Source organism: Peromyscus maniculatus, chromosome 16 (assembly GCF_049852395.1).
Source record: "Peromyscus maniculatus bairdii isolate BWxNUB_F1_BW_parent chromosome 16, HU_Pman_BW_mat_3.1, whole genome shotgun sequence".
Taxonomy (NCBI): domain Eukaryota; kingdom Metazoa; phylum Chordata; class Mammalia; order Rodentia; family Cricetidae; genus Peromyscus; species Peromyscus maniculatus.
In genome coordinates, this window is record NC_134867.1 from 63,489,759 (window position 1) to 63,511,991 (window position 22,233).

At 48.2% G+C, this 22,233-nt stretch overlaps 1 protein-coding gene across 10 annotated transcripts in view; it reads right to left on the reverse strand.

The window, feature by feature from the left end:
* The window catches only part of Pde10a (phosphodiesterase 10A), a 432,646-nt gene that overhangs the window by 36,914 nt on the left and 373,499 nt on the right, over positions 1-22,233 (reverse strand). For all 10 annotated transcript variants that reach the window (XM_076552890.1, XM_015994831.3, XM_015994828.3 and 7 more), the window contains 7 exons: positions 18,886-19,006; positions 17,557-17,606; positions 8,206-8,346; positions 6,499-6,654; positions 4,513-4,563; positions 3,888-3,946; positions 2,064-2,115 (listed from right to left, as the gene is read on the reverse strand). In XM_076552890.1, coding sequence (XP_076409005.1) covers positions 2,064-2,115; positions 3,888-3,946; positions 4,513-4,563; positions 6,499-6,654; positions 8,206-8,346; positions 17,557-17,606; positions 18,886-19,006 — 630 coding nt within the window. The remainder of the gene's footprint in view (positions 1-2,063; positions 2,116-3,887; positions 3,947-4,512; positions 4,564-6,498; positions 6,655-8,205; positions 8,347-17,556; positions 17,607-18,885; positions 19,007-22,233) is intronic.

Sequence of the window (22,233 nt, forward strand, 5' to 3'; positions counted from 1 at the left end):
ATTCCAAGCTCAGGAGCACAGAGTTTCTAGCCCCGCCTTGCCTCCCAGCTTTCTCTACCTGGGGCTCCAAAGGTGAGAAAGGACCTGTGGCGAGCAGGGTTCGAGAACACTGGCAGGCAGGGGTCTCAAGGTGAGGAAACCACAGACAGCTTGGTCCTAAGAGCTAGGGTGTCACTCAGTTGGAAAAGCATTGCAGAGCACACACAGGCTGAGTCCTCCAAAACAGACGCTGCTCTTGGGACGGAGCCCAACCGGCCAATGTGTTTCCGCTTATTTGAATTCCTGACGCCTACAGCCCTCTCCCCTCATCTACAGAGCTAGCTCCCCAACCACCAAGGCAGGTGTGCCACTACGGTTATCCCAACCGAGAAGAAATACAGACTGGATTGTTCCTATCTCACTTTTTTCCTTTGTTAGAATCTGTGTGTGTGTACGTGCAGAGGTATGTGGGCACCCACTGAGGCCAGAAGTATGTTGGATCCCCGTGGCTGTGGGCCACCAGGCATGGGTGCTGAGAAGCGCAGCAGGTGCTCGTAACTACTGAGCCACCTCACCAGCCCCTCGTTTTTATTTCTTAATTTTTATTCATGTTTTTTACATTCTGTTGGTTGCAGTCATCTTCTAGCTTGTGTCCAAGTAGCCTTTTATAAACGTCTTCTCCCTCCTACCCATCCCTAACGTTTCCTATGACTTCCAATCCTCTTGCCTATGTACTTCCCCTCATTCATAGTCACCCCTCTCCTCCTTTCCCAGTCCTTCCCCCTCTCCTCCTTTCCCAGTCCTTCCCCCTCTCCTCCTTTCCCAGTCCTTCCCCCTCTCCTCCTTTCCCAGCCCTTCCCCCTCTCCTCCTTTCCCAGTCCTTCCCCCTCTCCTCCTTTCCCAGCCCATCCTCTTTCTACTTTGTAAGTGTGAATATCCTTCACTCTGAAATGCCATCGACGACATTTCTGCCCACAGCCTCCCAATGCCTCTGCCTCCGAAGCACAGGAGTCCTTCACTGTGTGTTGTCACCCAGTGCTCTGTCAAGGTGGGGTCACTTCCTGTCACTTCAGTCAGCCTCCCCCTAAACAGTTGTGGTTACACACACCCAAGTGAAGACAAGACACCCGGGAGACTCACATAAAATCAACAGAAAACAGTGGGAAAGCAAGGCCTGGAGGGACACCCATCCCAACTGATGGGTGGGTGGGGAGCGCATAAAGAAACACAAAAGTGAGCAGACCAGCCACCACAAAGGCTCCTAGGATCCCAGCTCCCCAGCGTGCAGGCTGAAGACAATGCGGGGGGGGGGGGGGGGGTGAAACACTAAGGAAATAGTTTAGGATCTGCTCCCAAAATGATCAACAATCAGATGTAGGGCTCCAATAAGCAAGTGAATGAAGGGATGCAACTCAGGAGCTGGACAGCATCGCTCACAAAGCAGGTAAAAGGTGAGCGATGTGGAGGAAAACTCAATAAGGAAGCAGATTCTGGGAAAGAACCGAACACAGAAATAAGAGTCAGCCGCCAAAAAGAAACAGTGCAAAGTGCCGTCAACCCATGGGAACAACGGAGGACGGAGCAGGCACTGGGGGTGGGGGTGGGGGGGAGGACACAGCTAGAAAAACTCAGAGAAAAACAACAGCACAGCAGGACCAGGGCTGAAGAGGCTGAATTGAGAGTCAGGGTGGAGGAAGGGCTGAGACAAGAACCTCAGGACACAGACCATGCAGCCACTGGAATCACCCAGAACGTTCCTCAGAGCACCCACTTCCAGAAGAGGGACACTGAGACTTAATTCAAGTAGGGGGCTCCCCCAAAGTGACTCCTACAGAAAGCATCTTGGAGACTAGGAAGTGAAGACAAGCTTTCCCCAAGTGCAGACCTTTAAACAGAGCTATGCGAATCAGCTTTGTTCCCAAGATTTCAACAGAGGTGACGAGAGGCGCAGGATCTTGTAGTGCTGTAGCTCACCACAATTAACACAGGGTGTCCGTCTAACACACACAAGGTGTCACACCATGAGTGAAGACCAAGAACATAAGGGTTTAAAGAAAGTCACAGTCCAAACTGAAAACACCTACCATGATGTGTTCAAGTAGAGAGTCTATGGCAACTATGTTATCAAAGTATGTCCTGGAAAACAAACAAACAAACAAACACACATGAATCCCGTGAGGAACCTTACTTGATATCATGGTGCAAGTCAAACTCTGAACATACTTTATGGGTTCCACATTTAAATAATGAATATACACCTCATTTGATTTTTGTCTGCTTACAAAAGCAATACATATTTATTCAAAACGCAATGAAGCCTTATCGTTGCCTTAGTACAGACTAATCTCAGTGGAGTCATCCGGTAATGACATCATTGCCTAGTTGAGAGGTGGGAGAAAGGCTGGAATGAAAACTAGGTAGGGCTGGATTCAGGTCAACATTCTCATGAATGGTCTCAAGCAAACACTCTTTAAGTTTATTATATCCACCAACACAATTATAATACACGTGATCACTGAAAAAAATGGAGAAGTTAGAAGTTAAAGGGTACTGAGAAATCAAAAGAATTGGCCTGAGAAGAAACCCCATAATGCATGTAGTCAGGACCTAGTGACCTTTCATTACTTTTTTAAATTAAAGTAAAATGCATGTTCCGTGGCAGGAGAGTGTTGCAGAGACCATGAGACCATCTACTAGGATGTGACCTCCAAAGGTGAGTCAATGGCCGGCCCATCACAGAGCACATCAAAAACTACTCACTGGGTTTTGCTGGCTCTGTGAGGACTTCAGCCATGCTCTGAAATAGATGTGGCATATGTGGTGTATGATGACACCATGCTACTGTGATACAGGAAGCTCTCCTTCTCGTGAGAGCAGAGAGATAGAGGTCACTGCTAGGTGTGCTCATGCAGAGGCAAAGCTAGCATGTGGTGAGTGCGCTTCCCGCGTGAGCAGAAGGAAGCAGGAAGTCATAAAGTGTCATGTAGGCATTTGGCTGACTCTGGAACACTTCCAAATTACGCAAATGTGTTTACCACAGAGATGCCCAGCGTCCCTTTCTGTGCGCTCTGAAGCTAACATCATCACGGTCCCCATCACGTCGAACAGGGCTTAACTGTTTGAAAGCAGAGTTGACTGAGCAATCACTACAGAGTGACATGTCTCTAATTTCAGATTCCAGAGAGCAGCCACCGAGTGAGCCGGCAGCTCCAGCCTGAACATTCATCGGGGTTCCGGCTTGTTCTGGTAAGGAATTAGGAAGCACCAACAGGGCCAGGAGAAAGCAGTGCCTGTCACTGTGCCGCTGGAGGCCAGGGACAGGTAGGTGCCTCCCCAATTTACTAAACTGGTAGGAGGACACGACCCAGGTGACCATATCCTGGGCTTCAAGGCTCTGTTATTAATGAGGTGGATTGTGTTGACAAAGGGCCCCCGTGTAGCACGCAAAGCCAACACAAACCTGGAATTTCGTAAATATCTGTAACAGTTTCGCTACCAACCCGGGGAGGAGATCTAGGTCAAGCTTCGGAGAAACGGGATGTTTTCTCAAAACCACAACTGAGACACTGCACACAGAAATGCAATGGCATTATTAATAATATGGTGTAAGGTGACACTGTTAGAAAATGTCAGAGCACACATCTTGGAAAAGCTAAAGAGATCAGTGGCAGCATCTCCTATTCACAAAAACAAATGCCAGGTTAAGAGCCTCACACATACACCTGTCGTTTCTAACATACAAGCTGACCATGGACAAAAGACACAGTTCTGTAACCCACAAAGTGACGAGTGTCTCTTCCCAGAATGTCTGCATGCCCATGCAGCGGATGGAGACGTGCCGCTGTAGAGAGCTGAACTTTTCACCACCATCCCCGAGGCCAGGAGAAGAAGCCCAGGTGAACACTTACTTTGATACGTCCAGCAGGAAGTCGTTCAGTTCGGTCTGTTTGGCGAGACCTCTGCACACCTGCCACACGTACAAGAGTGATTAGTCACCCGGGAGCTCTGCTGACTTAGGAACAAAACCCAGAGTGCCGTGAACACAGTCGCTGTCAGTCCTACTCCTTGAAAAGTGCCGCATGCTAAACGCGGTTCCTAGTGTCTATGATCTCACGTGGTCGCTGCGCAGCTCCGCCAGCTGAGACAGACACTCCCTAGCTGAGGCAGAGAGCGGTGCGCAGACACACTCTCCACCATGGAGGAGCTACACACCTCCTTCCACTTCCAGATCGGTCACCTGGCATGTACCCAACACGCTTGGTGGCCCGAGGAGACCCTGCTACTCATGCATGCCATCACCCTGCAATTACACTTTTCTTCTCGTCATGCAAAAAAAAAAAAAAAAGACGCGTGTGTACTTGCACCAAGAGATTTGAGACAGTTCACAAATGAATTATAAGGGGCTGCATAGATGAACTGTTCGGATATAAAATATTACATCCCCAACCAAGACCTGAGCTCCCGTGCTGGCCTCGACTCTAGCCCCCACCAGTGCCGCGTTGGGGTGTCCCGGTGAGAGCGCCCCAGACTTACCTGCACCTGATGTATTGCTACGGAAGCCCAAGCAAGATTGGCCGTTGCCACCTAGAAAACACACATTTGCGTCTGTCAGACAAACTTGATCTCAGGACGTCAGGTTTGCACAGTGAGCCATTTTACCTGCGGGGCCGTCCACTGGTCTCAGTTATCTTGTTTTAATATGAAGCAGCATTTTTCAGGTTGACAAAATGTAACTGAAATGCCCTAATTGCCTCTTTAAGCTGGTGTGGGATCCCCAAGAGGGAAAGATACCGTGTGTATACTCTGTGCCTTCAGAGACTGAAGCTTATATTCCAATTACGTTTTTTACTTTTTATTCCCGTGTGTGTCGTGTGTGTGTGCAAATGTACACACATGTGTGAAGACCAGAGAAAAATCTCAGAAATGTCTACCTCCTTTGAGGCAAGATCTCACTGCCCTGGAGTGCAGCAATTAGGCTGTACTAGCAGGATGGAGTCCCAGGGACCCACCTGTCTCTGCTCTCCAGGACTGACTGTGGACACACACATTGCCACACCTGCCTCACACTGTCCACAGAGCCCCCACCCCACCCCAACACACCCCAGCCCATATTCTAGTTCTGTTATTGTTTCCCACTTGGCAAGTCCTTCCTGGGCACAAGGTGGTAGGTAGCTCTCGGTGCTAGAGACAAAGGAGGAAGTAAGATCAAGGCTGGACAGGATGGAAGTGTCCTGTGTAGTCAAAAGAACAGTGATGGGTTCCAGGGGACCACCCAGCAGGACAGAAGGAGGGACCTCGCAGCAGGACAGAAGGAAGGACACAGGTGCAGGGCCTGCATGCCATGCCTCAGGAAGGCAAGGCTTCTTCACGGGGTTCAGGGAGACAGACAAGGTATGGAAGGAGTGAGGGACAGCCCAGGAAACAAGAGGGAGGTCATTCAGGAAGTGGGCGGAGCCAGACCACTGCAGTCCATCCACCATGGGAGAGGCACGTGGTGGTGATACTGTGTGTTCAGTGTTAATGAGTTGCGGTGGGGTGTTCTGTATGGCAAATGTGTTGCTCTGATTGGTTAATAATAAATAAAACACTGATTGGCCAGTAGCCAGGCAGGAAGTATAGGCGGGACAAAGAGAAGAGAATTGGGGGAAGTGGAAGGCTGAGGCAGAGAGGTGCTGCCAGCCACCGCCATGACAAGCAGCATGTAAAGATTCTGGTAAGCCACTAGCCACGTGGCAATGTATAGATTTATGGAAATGGGTTAATTTAAGATATAAGAACAGTTAGCAAGAAGCCTGCCACGGCCATACAGTTTGTAAATAATATAAGTGTCTGTGTGTTTATTTTATAAGTGGGCTGTCGGACTGCCAGGGCTTGGCGGGAACCAGAGAGAAAACTCCAGCTACACAAGTCAACTCCAGCTAGAGTGTGGAGCGTGCACATAGCTGGAGAAGAGGCGCTTTTAGAAAGACACAAGACAACCAGGATGCCATCCTGCACTTGGCTTCATATGCACCAAAGCACATTGTTTTTGTTAAGATATTTTTATACAGGAAGAAATAAAAGAGTGTATTTCTAATTTAGCCAGTCTCCTCTAATAACAGCTACTCAAGAAAACAGGTTTTTAAGAATACACTACTCTTCACAGCCAAATACGGTCAGGCAAATAGTGACTTCACTATTCATTCATGTATTCTCTTAACGCTGGTGGGTGCCAACGAGGGCAGGTTGCCAAAAGGCATGTTTTTTTGGTAATGTTTTTAAAAATGCATTTTTAAAAGACATTTTTTAAATACTTATTTTAACTCATATGTACGGAGGTTTTTGTCTACGTATCACATGTGTGCCTGCCAGAAGAGGGTGGGTGTCAGAGCCCCTGGCACTGGAGTTACAGATGGTTGTGAGCTATCATGTGGGTGGTAGGAACTTAACCTGGGTCCTCTGCGGGAACAGCAAGTGCCCTTAAGCCCTGGGCCACCTCTCCAGCCAGCCCCCCCCCCGTGAGTAGCATTTGGACCTCACCTCCTGATGGCTGAGACAGAAGGCTTCTTTACCCCAGTGCCTGTACAGCTCAAGAATGCCAATCAAGTCTCCAATGGCAGTGACGATGGGCAAGCAGAGAACAGACTGGATTCGAGTCCCTGATTCCAGGCCAGTGCCCCTCGGAAATCGCTCGTCCTGAAAAATCAAACAAGGGAAGACTCAAAGCTTCGGCATCTTAGCTTTGTGTGTACACACCTTACGAGTGAACAGCGGGTGTTGGTTTCGCGTGACAGTAAGAAAGGTTATCTGCGAGTCTGGCACCCATTCCCTCGCCTTCTCTGCCAGAACCAGCCCAGGCTTCGCAGGTGTCCACAGCACAGGCAAACACCGCGTGGAGAGAAGTGTACACAAAAGTGTACACAAACACACCTTCTCTTCTGTTTTCAAGGTCATGCTAACTATTGCAGCTGAGTTGAACTTCAGGAGTCCAAAATATGCATTCAAGCCATCCTTACCAATTATCATTACAGTGAAAATTGACTCGACTTTAATCATTTTCTGTCTTAGCTAAAATCTCTGCAAGCCAGGACAATGAAATGGGAAGGATTACTATCAAGCTAGCAATCCTATGCACTCAGTTTCTGCCATCTGCCGGAAGCTAACAGGATGCAGGAAACCCACCCTGACTCGAGAGCAACACGAAAAACGTTCATGTGGCGTTTAGCCTTGGAAAGCCTGCATTCGGGACAGAACATTTCCAAATGGGAATCCACAGAGCACCGACTCTTTGCTTCTTTTTTCCCCATCCCACTTTAGACCCTCTCTTTCTTTTCAGTTCAATAAAGCAACAGTTAAGGTGTTCTAGATTAAATCACGGGCAGAAATAAAAAAATTAGGAGCCAGGTTCCACATCTGCAGTTCAGCAGTTTCACAGAACAAAGTCCCCCAGCCTGTGTTACTGCTTGTGTCTGCCACCTGTGGAGCCCACGCCCCCTGCGGCGACAGTCATCAGACATCGTGCCTGCACACACTGGAGAGACTGCACCAAGGATCTGTCTGTCTGTCATCTCTCTTGGCTGCCGCACCTTCGCTGGCACCCTCGGGCACCGAGGAGGCTCAGGTTGGGCTCAGGCCTGCTCACGTGATTGCTGCTCTGGCTAACGGGAAGGCAGGGAGTGAGATGTCAGCAGTGGTTTTTAAGGCTCTCATTCCTCCTCTGACCAGTCATCGTCAGACTCTGCCATGCTGGCCTCATGGGTAGGGAGTGAGAGATGCCGGCAAAGCTGAGGTAGGTGGCTGGAGAGCAGCCATGGCTAACTCATGGCCAGCTGACTTCTGGGTTATTTACCCAGAAGCCTACTGGCCCACCTCAACGGAATGGCCATCCTTAGACTCCTGAGAACCGGCCTCTGGCCACTGCAGGGCACCCTTCAGATGGGACAATCGGTCCCGCAGCAGTGTTAATGGGAATTACCAGGCAGGCACTGTCTATTTCGCATCGATGTCGATTTCTTTTTCTGTTTAACCGTGGTGGCATGAGTTGAAATAAGGGCTCTGTCTCACGGGGAGCACAACAGGTGTAATTTTCTAAATATAAAAGTTAAATATAAGCAAATTCATTTTTTGATCTGTATCTTCTTTTAATGCTTTTATAGTTAAGTTTAAGACAAATTAAACGATAAGATCAAAATTACATATCATCTTTCTTAATTAAATCATCAGACCATGAGGGTCAAAGCGCCCTACCCCAAGGATGTCCTCCACAAGCAGCGTTTTCCTAGACTTGGCCACATAAGCAGAGATGGTGGTGCCCTGGGTGATGGGTCCTGCAGGGATAAGCCGGGGTTGGCCTTCCTTTATTCCGGGAGGTGTGAACACACATAGACTCTAGGAAGAAGAAAAAAGACAACATTTTAGATGATCTCCTCTGCCTTTGTGCAATATCCACAAGACTCAAGGGCAGTGGTAGAACATTACCTAATTAGGCCCAGTAAGTCTGGGAGCCAATCACAGGAAAAAACATGGGATGATGCAAGACTTCAAGGGGAGCAGACAGGGAGCCTAAAGTGAAGTCTCCTGTTCCTGCTTCACACAGAATGCACGTTTGAAATCAGAATTCACAAACATATAGGCACAGAAACTCTCAAGGTAGCTGCCTCTTCTGAATGAGACATGATAGGAAAAAAAGATGGTATCTTGCAACTGGATCCTAGATTCTGTTATGCCAATCAACCAATGCCAAGCCCAGGACTGAGTGCAATGCCTCAGACCACTGCTTTAAGACCCTGTCACTCATACTGCTTGAGCTGGAACTGCACATTCTGGGGTACCATGAATTGAGGAGGCGCCTTCCTCACGGCAAAGCCATGCCTAGTCTTAGTGACTGCCTCTCATTGAGTGACTCTGGGCAAAGATTTCTGATTTTTTTTTAAATCCACTCCCAAAAATATTAGGATCAATCATTTTGATAAAATCTAGCCATATTTTAAATTACTTTCCACTTAATAAAATGTTGAAATTATTTTCTAATTAGCAAAGTTGTATCATGATTATCCACCCATTTTGAACTATTCAGGAGGTTCTGGGAAATTCTATTTATGCCTTACTTTCACCTTCTAGATAAAGCAGCCTGTGCCAGCTGACCCATGTAACCTACTGAGTCGTGGTCAGCCCCGCACTCACGGAGGCAGCACTAACTGGAGACCGAGATACACTCTTAACTTAGCTAGCCGCTGATGCCTGCTTTCCATGCTCTCCACTCTCCACTATCAGAGAACCCTTCTGGACAAGGAATCCTTCACGCTTAAGCTTCTTGGTTAAACCAAAAGGGAAGGAAGAAGGGAAGAAGGGAGGGAGGGAGGGATGAGGAGGGAAGGGAGGGATGGGGAGGGAGGGGAGGAATGGGGAGGGAAGGAGGGAAGGATGAGGAGGGAAGGGAGGGGTGGGGAGGGAAGGGAGGGATGGGGAGGGAGGGGAGGGAAGGAAGGAGGGAGGGAGGGAGAGAGGGAGGGAGGGAGGGAGGGAGGGAGGGAGGGAGGGAGGGAGGGAGGGAGGGAGGGAGGGAAGGAGGGAAGATGGGGAGGGAAGATGGGGAGGGAGGGCCAGAGCTGAGCTTCATCTTAAGTCTTACTCTGGCAGCTTTAGAATAACAGGCCTGAAGCTTCATTCAAGTCTGGTGTTCCCAAGCCCAGAGAAACAGGCCTGAGCTCCAGAGGGATCTGTTATCCGATGAAGTGCATGTGGAAGAGAAATTCCAATAGTTCTGTTGAGAGGGTGAAGCCCATATGCCTAAGTAGAAGAGCACACTTAGAGATGAAAACAGATTAGATGATAAATGACGGTTCACCCTATTTAATTTTTTTTAAGGGCTAGAAATCAGTGCTTCTTACTTTAAAAACTGCTAGCATGTGTTAATTATAGGCAGCCCTGGATCTTCCCAGTGCTGGTATTCATAACACTTCAACCAGCACGGAGTCCCTGTTCACCGCAAAGACGCTTCTCTGACCAAAGATGAAGGGAACCCCGACTGTGGGCCTAAAGGTCAACTTGTAAGGAGCAAAGGAGCAGCAGCAGCAGCTTCCTCACCATGGCCAGAGACCCCAGCAGGTGAGGAAGGCCACTGAGAACTCCTCCAGTAGCCTGTATGCCTTCCTGCCCCACCTGGGGAGGGTCAGCCAGCAGGGAGGAAGCTTCCAGCTCAGGTCCTGCTTGATTTATCTGTCTCGTGGTTGTCACAGCATGTTCTGCTGATGGGGAACCAGCAACAGTGGCAACCAACTCTCTTGTTTTGGGGGACTTAGGGTCCTCCCTGGCCAAGAATCCCCAGGGATGTAGCTCACCCCTGAGGTGGCACTGTGTTTAAACTTAGGATAATTCTACTGTATGCTGGGACACGTGGCCTTTTGGGAGGGAGGCTGCCATTGGCTCTGGAGGTCACTGATGTGCCAGTTGTCACGCTCTCTTCAGACAGAAGAGCAGAGAATGATGGAGGAAGAGATGATTCCAAGGGAAAAACAACTAAGAACACAGTATATTTAGCAGGAAGATAAAACAGAATAGACAGCAGCTACGTCAGGAGCCAGGTTCCAGGCACCTGTCCTTCCTGCATCCACCACAGCAGCAGGGGAGGAACTTGGGTCTAACTTCATGATGAGACAAAGAACGGGCTGTGGACCACAGAAAGGATGGTCTAGAGCAAGCTCCGGAAGGAAGCTTTGCATTTTTACTTTGTTTCAGGCTGTAGTCCTTAGCTCCGGAGATACACAATGTACACTTTCTGAGAGGCTTGGCAATTAGCTACCAAACCACACACTTAATTATTATGCCGTGGAGGCAAAGTCCTGAACTCACAGACCTAGCATGTTCCCGCACTCCCGGGCAATCCCATGCAGAGAGTGGGCGTATACTATAAAAGATTCAGGTAAGCTGTGTCCACAGAAAGCCATCCCTAGATGAGGCTTGCTGCAAAGAGAAGGGTACAGAATGCTTGTGTGTCTGCTAGAATTTGAAAAGTCCTTGAGGGTAATTATGAAAGACTAATCCTTTACGGTGGGGGTTATATTGGCTTTGCTAACAAGTTTGTGGTTTCAGAAACTCACGAGACAGCAAAGTTCCTAATAAAAACCACTGTTAAAACTATGATAATATTGCAATATGTGAAAGCCAAGGGCTCAGGACAGAGGCCCAGAAGCCATCCCTACGGCTGACTTCTCTCCTCTGTATGAGGGCACCCTGTTCTTTCTTCCCTTCTTAATTTTTCTTACATTTCTTTATTTACCCTGCGTGTGACTGTTGAGGCATGTACCATAGTTGTATATGGAGGACACTGGACAGCTCAGGGGACAGAGTTTTCCCCTTCCACCTGTATGTGGGTCTTGGACACTGAACTCAGGACTTCAGGCTTGACAGCAAAAGTTCTTACCGTCTGAGCCACCTCACTGGCTCTCCATCCTTCTTTTTAACTCAACACATATCACCTACTCAAAAGTTTCTGATTATGGGTCAATCATGGACAGAAAAACCTGTTTCGGGACAGTACAATCTTCATGATTTTTAAAAAGTGAATGAAAGAATAGGGAGCTGCTACTACAAACAAGAAAATGTCAATAAAGAACTTCCACAGGCGGGGCGGTGGTGGCAAATGCCTTTAATCCCAGCTCTCAGGGAGGCAGAGGCAGGCGGATCTCTGCGAGGCCAGCCTGGTCTACAGAGCGAGTTCCAGGACAGCCAGGAACACAGAGAAATCCTCTCTTGGAGGGGGGGTAGTGGGGGATAAAGACAGTAAAATACTATCTTCAGCTTTTTCATAGATGAATACCATCAGACAATATTTTACATACTATTAATACTCCTTACATATATTAATATCAAATTATCTATGACATCTAGTGTTGAACTCTACAAAATTAATTCCTATACTAATTTTGTATAAACAACTTTTATTAGCACAAGAATGCTTCAGAGGTTAGCAATCTAAACACAAGGAAAGGCCCAACTCTAAGCCTCAACCTCCGCCATGTTTTCCAGGGAGACTGGACTCACTGCCACCAGCCTGGTGATATCAACCACCCAGATTCTGTCTCAGTGGCAAAGGCACACTCCAGACATTTTCTGGAACACATAATTCAAAGATCACTTTATTCATAAAATTTCATCTTAATGTTGGTATTTTGGGTTTTACTCTCAACCAGCTCAACTTTAAAGATAATTTTTAATTAAATAGGAGGGGGTGAGAATTTTAAAAAACACCAGGGGACAAAAACCCAGGCCTTCGTGCTATTCTCCACTAGATGGCAGTGCGAGGAAGCAAATTCAGATGGAGGTGGTCTACGGAAAACGAGGCGCCAGGTTCCTGGGAATTTCTAACAGGGAAGGCAAAGGCACTTTTTAATGCTGGTTAGAATTTATTCTACAGTTGAATGAAAAGCATCCCAATAAGAATAAACTACCAGTGCTAAATATAAAAACTCCCAACACTTTCAGGTTGAAGCTTTATGTACTAACATAAACACTGGGTTTCCCTGCTTTTCCATTCCGCTCCGATTTGTACCCAACAAACAACATTCTATGAGTTGTATCCTTCATCATTTTAGAATAAAATTTAACAATGAATGAATAAATAAATAAATAAATAAATAAATGAATAACTCAAGGCAAAGTCTATCTCTTTACCAGAGGCTACCCCTGGGTGGAAGCGCCTCGACTGTTCTTTGTACCAAGGTCACAGCTTAGGAACCTGAATCAGGGCTGTAAGTGTGTGTTCTCTCAAGAGGGGACTGATCTTCGCAGGCTCCACAAGGCAATGCAGTCCTCTGGGACTTAGCTTAGCAAGCGCTGCTGCGCCTCTCGTTGCTTCTGGGGTCAACAACCGGAAATGCTACCGTCTCTCTGTTAGAGCGGACGGCTCCGCTTATAAACTGCAATGTATAAAACACCAAGTGCGTAAACTCGAATGCAGTCTCATCATAGCTGCAGACTCCGCCTTCTGAAGAAGAAGTCGTTTCCCTAGCCAGTCATTTCCTCCTTGAGTGACGTTCTGTTGGGCTGTGGCACCCACCGGGCCTCCACTCTTTCCCCGAGAATAAGACCGGTCTGTTTTGCTTTTTACACCCTGCAAGTGTAGGTTGTTTCTCGTCGTAACAGCTGGCTCTACTGCCCTGGTAGCTTTACGGTGTTGAGGCTGTACACAACGATCCCACAGCCATGCGGAATGTTTTATCTTAGTTTTTGTTGGCTCCTGTCTTCTGCTTAACGTTCTGTTTTGTTTGCCTCTCTGGCAAGAAGTACATGGACTTTAAGTCTGGTTAGCAGGACCGAATTCCACTCACAAATTACACTTCTTGTTAGCATTGATTTTAGAAATTCAGTCATCTCTACCGGCACAATTATGAAAATGTAAAGTGAAGCTAGCTTCCTAAGTGCAGAGTTCCGTGATTCGACCCACCTTATTTAACCCTCCACATCTGCAATCAACTAACATCTCCTCAGCTGTCTGCTTCAGTTACTTGGTTACGATTCTGTAACTGAAACAGGTCATTTTTGTTTTGAAGTTTGTGTTGTCCTGAGTGGTGAGGCACACCTCTCCCCACAGCCCGTAGGGGGCTGAGGCTGGAGGAACACAAGCTAGGTCCCATTACACCTTGAGCTCCAGACCAGCCTGAAGCTACAGAGCAAGCCCATGGTGGGCAGAGAAAAGGAAGACATTTTAATGGTGAGTTTAGGAAGCCTACTTCTCTTCTTCAGATTCAGATGATTGCTCCACTTGGAGGTTAGCTTTGCGCAGGGTGAAAGGTAAGAATCTCTTTTATTCTTCTTCCTGCAGCTATCCGGGTTTGACCAGCACAGTTTGTAGAAGATACACCTTCTCTCCAGTGTGGTTAGTCTCTCTCTTTAACAAAGATCAGGTAGCTGTTGGGAGTCTGTGGGTCTGCATATGGGTTCTCAGTTCTATTCCATTAATCCATAACTCTGTTTTTATGCTAGTAGAAGAATGTTTCCATTACTATGGGTCTGTAGTAAAACTTGAAATCTGGGATGGTAATAATTCCAGCAGTTCTTCTATTATTCAGTGAAGATTTGTGTTGGAATTTCGATGGGGATTGCACCGAATTTCTAGATTACTTTAGGTAGGCTGGCCATTTTGACTATATTAATCCTAATGACCCTTAAGTATGGGAGATCTTTCCATCTTCTGGTGTCTTTTTCAATTTCTTCAAGGTCTTAAAATTTTTAATCATACAAATCTTGCACTTGCTTGGTTAGTTATCCCAATTTTTTTTTAGGTTATTGTGAGAGGTATTGATTCCTTGATTTCTTTCTCAGTCTGTTTGTCATTTGCATAGAGAAAGGCCACTGTTATTTTTTTTTTTATCTTGCTATTTTGCTTAGAGTGTTACAGGCTGTAGGAATTTCCTGATGGAGTCTTTAATGTCTTTATGTATAGAATCATATCATCTGAAAATAAAGATATCTGACTTTTTCCTTTCCTATTTGTATTTTATTTCTTCATTTGTCTTATTTCTCTAGCTAAGACTTTAAGTACTATACTGAACAGGAAAGGAGAGAATGGACATCCTTTTGCTCCTGAGTTAAGTGGGAACACTTGAGTTTTTCTCTGTTCAGCATGATTATGGCTGTGGGCTTGTTATATACTGCCTTTGAGATATGTCCCTCATATCCCTAGATTCTCCAAGACTTTTATCATGAAAAGATGTTGGGTTTTATCAAAGGCCTTTTTTTTTGATATCTAATAATATGATCATGTGGTTTCTGTCCTTGAGCCTCTTTATGTAGAAGGTTATATACATATATATATATATATATATATATATATATATATAGAGAGAGAGAGAGAGAGAGAGAGAGATATAGATATAGATTCAAATAAAAAAGTCAGTGCCGGGAATAATTTAGCTCTTTTGGAATTGTCGGCCGGTGAGTTCCTAGACCCCCAAACATTATAGGCTATTGCCAATGCTTTTGTTATCCTCCAGAACTTGATTGTAAGTCCCTGTTGCTGAAAACACCACATTCTTGAGTCATAGTGCATGAAGAAATCTTGCTGGTACTAACCTAGAAGCCTCATCCTACTGGCTACCTTTCATAGTGCTAGAGGATGCTATGCATTCTACCAGGGGAGAAAAATAATCCACTCTCTTTCCTAAGGGTAAACCCTGGGAACTAGACTAACAACAGCCCTGGTACTGTAGCGGCATGCAAGGGAATAACCAACCACTTTCTGGTTGGATTTAACTCACACCCCACAAGAAGGAACTCATGCCTGGTACTGCTACTTGGCCAAAACACAAAGAATGGCCAGGCCATAGGCCCTAGAGGGAAACCTAGTACTATTATTCTGCCGTAATATGAAGAAAATAAGGGATGCTGGGAGGTAACAAAATCTCACAGCTGCCTTTTTCTTGGGTACCAACTAAAGTCTAAATGTGTGAACCTCCCAAGAAAACTGTAAGTAATGGGGCTCTCCTGGGGTGATGCAGGGCACCCTGCATGCAGGTGCACACCATGCCAAACACACAAACGTAGACCACAGCTCTGTCATCACAGGCCAACGGGACAGGAAATAACATGAAGAGAGATAAGAAGACCTTGAAATGAGGATGTATGAGGCTCTGTCCATCTCACTGTGATGGACATCTCACTGGGGCCCAGCTCTCACTGGAGAGCACAAGAAAGGAGCTTCAACACCAGGCACAAAACAGTTGGAAGAAGAATGGATACAGAAGTATCTTATTCTGGATAGGAAGGGAAGGTGGGCCCATGAAATATGTGCACAAGTATGTCAGTGCTGGAGAGGGGGTGTGAACGAAGGCACAAGAAACAGTTTGGAAAGAAGATGGAAGCTCCTAAGACGCAAGGAACGAAACTGGAAGAAGCAGAAAAGTGAACTTCACTCCATCTAGGGATAAGAACCATCCTTGGAGGGTGATGGGCTGAAAGGGCAGGCAAGCAACAGCTTTCAGTTGACTTGAAGAGTCAGAAATCCATCAGCCTGAATCCACTGTAGCCCAAATGAATCACGGAAGAAACTGGGTGAAATGAGACACATTCACCTAGGGTTCCCACCCGTCAGCTCTCCCTGAGGGGAGCTACAGGAAGAAGCTCGGGTGGAAGACGATGACCCTAAGGAAAGGCTGAGATCAAGGTGAGATGGCAAGAGAGGAAAGTAACATCTGGAGGGCTGAGGAGGTCATTTCTACGACAGGAACCCCTGGGTGAAAGAGAAAACCCCTACCCAGGCTACGCTCTAGCCGCACATCCTGATGCTCCAAGAGACGTGAAACCACACCCAACACAAGCCACTGTGGTGCTGGAAGGAGAGGAGTGTGAAAAATCTGCCCCTGAGAGGATCATGTGTGTGAACCCGTCCACCTGAAGGCTGAAAGGTCTGACTAGGGCTCACGTGATACACCTCACTGACATGATCATCATCTATGTTTGTGTGTCAGTTAAAATAAGATTTCAATTTTAAATTAAAGACTATCTCCACAATCTTTAAAAAATAAAAACAATTTTAAATGAGAAAGAAGACGACAGCTCTTCATTTTCGGAGGTTAGCCATCTTAAACACGACAGTCTGCAGTACAGTCCCAAGCCTTCAAAGCGGACTGAAGTCTGAACAACGCACTTTGGCGGACATTCTTGTCTCACTGTGGCTTTGACAGACACCGGGGAGGGGACGGGGCTGGCACCCCACATGAGCTGTGCCGTCAGGAAGAGAGACGTTAGTAAACTGTCACATCACACAGCCAAACGGTGGCTGTGGACAGTGCGAGGACCGGTTATGAGGCAAAGCCAACCAAGGTTTGGACGCAGCCGGCTTTCACTGCATGACTGCACTATTCAGGAAGAGGGCCTTACAAATCTCAGGGCCCTTCCTCAGTCTTCCTGCCAGCCTGCACTCTAACACCAATGCTACATGGTTAGTGACTCAAGAACGTGGGACTCGTGTTGCAAATCCCCACCACAGACCGCCATGGCGCGGCCCGACTCATAGAAGCAGCCCATTTACCTCGTGAGCTTCATGCACGGCCTTCGTTACTATGAACGCATGAAGATTAGTGCCAGGGCATAACAAATGAGACCCCGATTCTGGAGTCAGTGAAATGTACTCAAACAGGAATCCAGGAACGGCCACAGGGTCAGAGACTCTGGCCCAGGCTCAGCAGCCACCACCCCACCACCCCCAGTGCTTTTTAACAGACTCACCTTTCAAACCCTAGAAAAAAATCTCACAACGCTAACCTCTTGTTCTTATTTACTCTGAGGTAGAGGAAGCGCAGAAAGGACACCACAGCCCACAGGACTGGTGTAACTTTTATAGGAAAAAACACATTCTAGAAATAGCACACACGGTACAGGATACTATAAACCAAAGCGAGAACACACACACCAAGTGCATGTTAGGCCTGTCTGCTGCAGGGCTGTTACTGACAGGCAGTAACTGTGCATAGAAGCCAAATACAAACAAGCCTTAAGGTACACATTACGACAGGCCTGCTGTTTGCAGCAGAGGAGATTCTTAGAGCACTCGTGAGACTTTCTTATCTAGAGCACCAAAATCTAAATATAGATACTTACATTATTGCACTCTCCAAGGAAGTACAGTGCAAATCCGTCAGCTTTTGTGGCTGCCAAAGCAATAAAAAGAAGGAAGAGACTAATCTCAATGGAAGAACATAACATCATGGATTCTACAACGAGACTCTGGTACCAGCCTTTGCATGGATTGGTTAACATAACCGATGCCCATAAATAGAACAGGGTAATGTGTGGCTTTGCCCGACAGCATAATCAGAAGATTCCCAGTTTTCACCTCTGACTGCAAACAGGTTCATGGCATCCTCCAATGCACAGTGCAGTCTACACACTTCACACATATCATCTGTTGGGCCTTCAATCCTCACAGTGTGACAGAGGCGCACTGCATTTAATTTTTAAGTATAAAAAAATCCACAAGAATACTGAATACTTAAGTGCCCACCAAAATCATTACATAAATATACACATAACAATGAAGTAAACAGATTTTAACTTACACATGTCTTCAAGAGTATCCAAAAGCAATTATCATAACGAACCCTCTAAGTTCTGGGGGGTGGAGTGTCACCCAGATTTAAACTACCTATAACTCACTTGGGTCTGTGCATATTTTGGGTGGGCATCTAGCCGGGCTCGTCTGAAGCCTCCGGATCAACAAAACAGTGGGGTCACGGGCTCACTGGGGAAGCGAGGGCGACAACTAGCCAGTCAGCACGCATGGTAGCATGCAGAGTGCCTAGCAGGAAGTGACGTCGTAACACTGCTGTCCACATGTCCAGGCGTTTTGATTCTCAGATTAAAAACTTGAAAGACTCAGCGTCATAGGGGACGACGGAAAACACCATGCCCTGAAGACTTCAGCATCCTGGCTACAATGCAGGCCATTTCTGGCTGTCTGAGTAAGCTCAAAGCGGGCTTGTCTCCTGTAAAAATTAACAGCTAAGCTGGGTGGGCAGCGTTGGGGAGAATCTGGGAGGAGTTGGAAGAGGGGAATTAAATATGCTCAAAATAGACTGCATGCAACTGTCAAAGGATAAACTAAAACATTCTTTTAAAAACCTGGCCTCGTCCTTTTTGAAGATGCGATTTGATTCGATCCAAAGAAAAAAGCAGGTGCTGGCCCCAGGTGGGAGCCGCCGCGTACCGCAGGCAGGCAGGCAGGCGCGTATGTGTAACGCGCTCAGGTAATTCGGAGATTTGTGGGTTCATTCATTCTGGTAGTTCCACACTCAAACACTTCCACTACAAACTGAGCCCCCACCACAGAAGGCAGCCAAGAGGCCCATCCCCGTCGCGCGTGCGGGTCAGGGGCCTCTTGTCACTCTTTGCCCAGGGACCCCACCCGAGAGGGAGCTCGGTGTGCCTTACCTATCCTGATGATGCTGCTCAGTTCATAGAGGAGCAGGTGGTTGTCCCCACCTGTGTCCAGGCGCTGCTCTATGTAGCTGTTCAGCTCGTACACAACGCCCTGCATGTTCGTGTCCTGGTACTTGAACACAGAGAAAACACAAGTGAGGCGTGGTTAAAGGACAGTCAAAGCATATATGACTTTGCCCTGGCATAATAAGGCGTGCTGCTTCTACACCCTCAGGCTCTGGCTGTGCGCTGCTTAGAGAGCGCGCCTCAGCACAGTCTAGTTGTCAAGCAGGCAGGCTGAAAACCAAACCTGCCAGGACTCCTCCGTCAAGGTTGTCTTCGGGCGGCAATCTGTTGTCGGCTTATTCATATAAGGACATCAAATGTTATATACACGGCAACGCTGACCCATGAGGACGGCTTGACTGGTAAGAGAGTTCAAAGGCCGCCTGAGGGAAAGCGTGACACCATGCTAGGAAAACCCCCAGGGACAGTGCTGGGTGAAATATGACTCCATGAGCTCAGGTCACCTCTCCGCAGAGCAGGGGTGCGCAGTGTGACCCTGATGCTGCAGTCACTGCAGGACGCGCTGTCACATCAGCAGGAAAGGTGCTCACCCGACCCTGGCCAGTCAGGCCACACCGCCCCTCTCTCAAGGACAGAAGCTGAAGACCCTCCCTGCTCTCCCTGTCCCATGCTTAACTTACAAACCCCATTTCCCAAACAGCGAGCGTGGCCAACTAAAACTAACACAAGATTCATTGACTCCTCAATTGAAAACCTTTCCGGGCTTCCCACTGCACTAGGGAAATGGACCAACCGGCGCCTCCAGCCAACACTGCTACCGTCTATCAGGGACGCTGTCTCTCCCGTCCCCACCCCCTGCACACACTCAGGGTCTCAACTCTGACACCTCTCTGTGTCAGGGCCACTCAGACATCTTTCATTCTAAAGATCTGCTCCAAGTGTCATGGGTGAAACCTGTCTGTGGAGCGAACCAGGGACTCCATCAGGGCAGCCAGCCCACACCACCCTGCCTGCACACCTACGGGACAGTCCCTCTGCTGTTCACACTCTCATGGAAGGGTGTCGGTGAAGGAGTTAAGCCCCATCTGCTCCACAGTGTAAACGAAGAGAGGACCCAGCAAGGCCCCGGCTTGGACCACTTGGGCCAGAGGTGCTTAGAGAACCCCAGCACTTCCCTGACGACTGTCAGAGACAGCGGGGCTGGCCAGCCACAGTGAGGGACCACAGAGGCCGGGCTGCCACCCCAAGCCATGGCTTGATGCTATCACTAAGGACCTGGCTAGGGGAAGAGCCTGTGCGTGGGGTAAGCTGAAGCGTGAAGACGGCTGCCATCAGACTAGATCCTCTGATGTCACAAGTTACATCTCGGGGAGGCAGGAGGGCCAAGTGGCTGTACTCGGTGTCCAGAGACCAAGAGAGTATGATCAGTTCAAGGGACAAGATCAAAGCTGCCACCAGCAGGGCCCGGTCTGCAGAGAGCTGACGTCCCGGCCAGACGATCGATCGGATGTCCCTGCCAATCAACAGGGCAGCCCTCTAACAGGCTTTCGGGTCTCCAACCCTAAAGTTCTCCGTAAAGGAGAAGAAATACGACCTGATCTCCACAGCAGACTTGTCAATGAATTCTCAGAGGAAGCCAGTTCGTAGGCTTGACTCTTTCACATGGAGAATGGGGCCCAGAGGAAGAAGGACGCTGATACCCGACCAACAACACATAAAGCAGACCATCTCCATCCTTTCCCACAAGTCTGCAGCCTCCCACCTCCACACCTGTGCACGACAAAGTCACCCAAACGGGGGGATCGCTGGACGTCACCTCCCCTCTGACCACCGGCCAGCAGCCGGTGTTCTGTGGTGATGTGTTGCCGGAATCTGTCGTGGGGACAGACTGCCATGACCCCCAGCTATCTTCTAGTTTGAGACTCTTCCTGACTCCCACTTCACAAGGGCACCACCAGTGAGATGACAATAGGGGTCACGAGCAGTTCAAATCCCGATGTCCCCAGAACAGCACCCAGAAGGTTACAGCCTGTGAAGGATCCTCTGTGGATCAGTCTGAAGAACGCCATAGAATCTTCTACCGTCACAAATGCCCTTCCCTACTGCTAACCCGAACGCTGGCTCCGAAGTCTCCCCACGCCCTGGGAACGGGCTAATCTGAGACTTACACGGACCAGGAGGAAAGCTGAGTGGAGAGAGTGACCGGGTCAAAAGCCCCACTAGACAGCTGGCGTTTATTTATTTTGTGAGGTTTCCGTCTGTGCATGTGTCTGAATGCTGGGAACTGACCCTGAACCTCATGTTTGCCAGAGCTAACTCCGTAGCCTTTGGATGCTTCTCTTCCACGAACACACGCGTGTTTGTGTCTCTTGAGGGGAGGGGGAGATTCAGCAAGAGGACAAATGAGTTGCTGAGCCCTGGTACGAATGGCTCCACAGCAAGTCCTTCCTCACAGCCTGGCCATACCCTTTGGTAACAGTCCTTTCCCGCACCTCCCCCCCCCACCCCCCGGGGGTCAGTGCCCAGCAGCTTTCCATCACTTCTGGACAAGAATCAGTTGTCACAAACCACAAACCACACATGCACACACATGCGCACACACACATACACACACACACACACACACACACACACACACACACACACGGACAGGGATGGAGCACGTATCATGGAATGTCATCTCTGGGCTCTTAGTTTCTCATCTGTGTGAGAGGGCGATGAACCGTAACCATCTTCAGAACTTTCAGCCCTTCATAAAGTTCACAGTGAGTGCCGAGTGACAGCTGTCCTTTGCGACAGCTTGAGACCCAGAGCAAAGGCAGGCAGGTACTGCACGAGCTCCCAAACCTTGGGGTGAGCGTGGCCAGCCTCCCCTTCAGTGTCTGTCCACACTGACCCCCTGCAGAACCATCTTTACCAGCACGACCACCCAACACAGCACTTCACAAGGACAGCACCAGGACACAAAAACCAAACGTGAGAAGTCCTATCCGCCAGACGTCACAGTGTCCCCTACGAAATCTGACTGTGTCCCCACCCGTCACTCGGGGCTCACTGTGGCGTCTCGGGGCATCTGGCACTTGTCTGCGGTGTGGATCTGGACACTGGACTTGCATCCTCACCCCGCACAGTCAGCACTCTACATTCCGGGCTGTGTCTCCGGCTCAGTTTAGGCATTTTCAAGTAAGCAAAGCTATAAATAAAGACTTTTTTTTGGTCACATAGACAGCGTAAACTGGAGAATGCTAACGACTCTACAACTGAGCAGTGAAGGACCAATGAAGTCCAGGAGCCTCAGAGGCGGAGGTGGAGGCGCACTGATAGTCTGGAGTG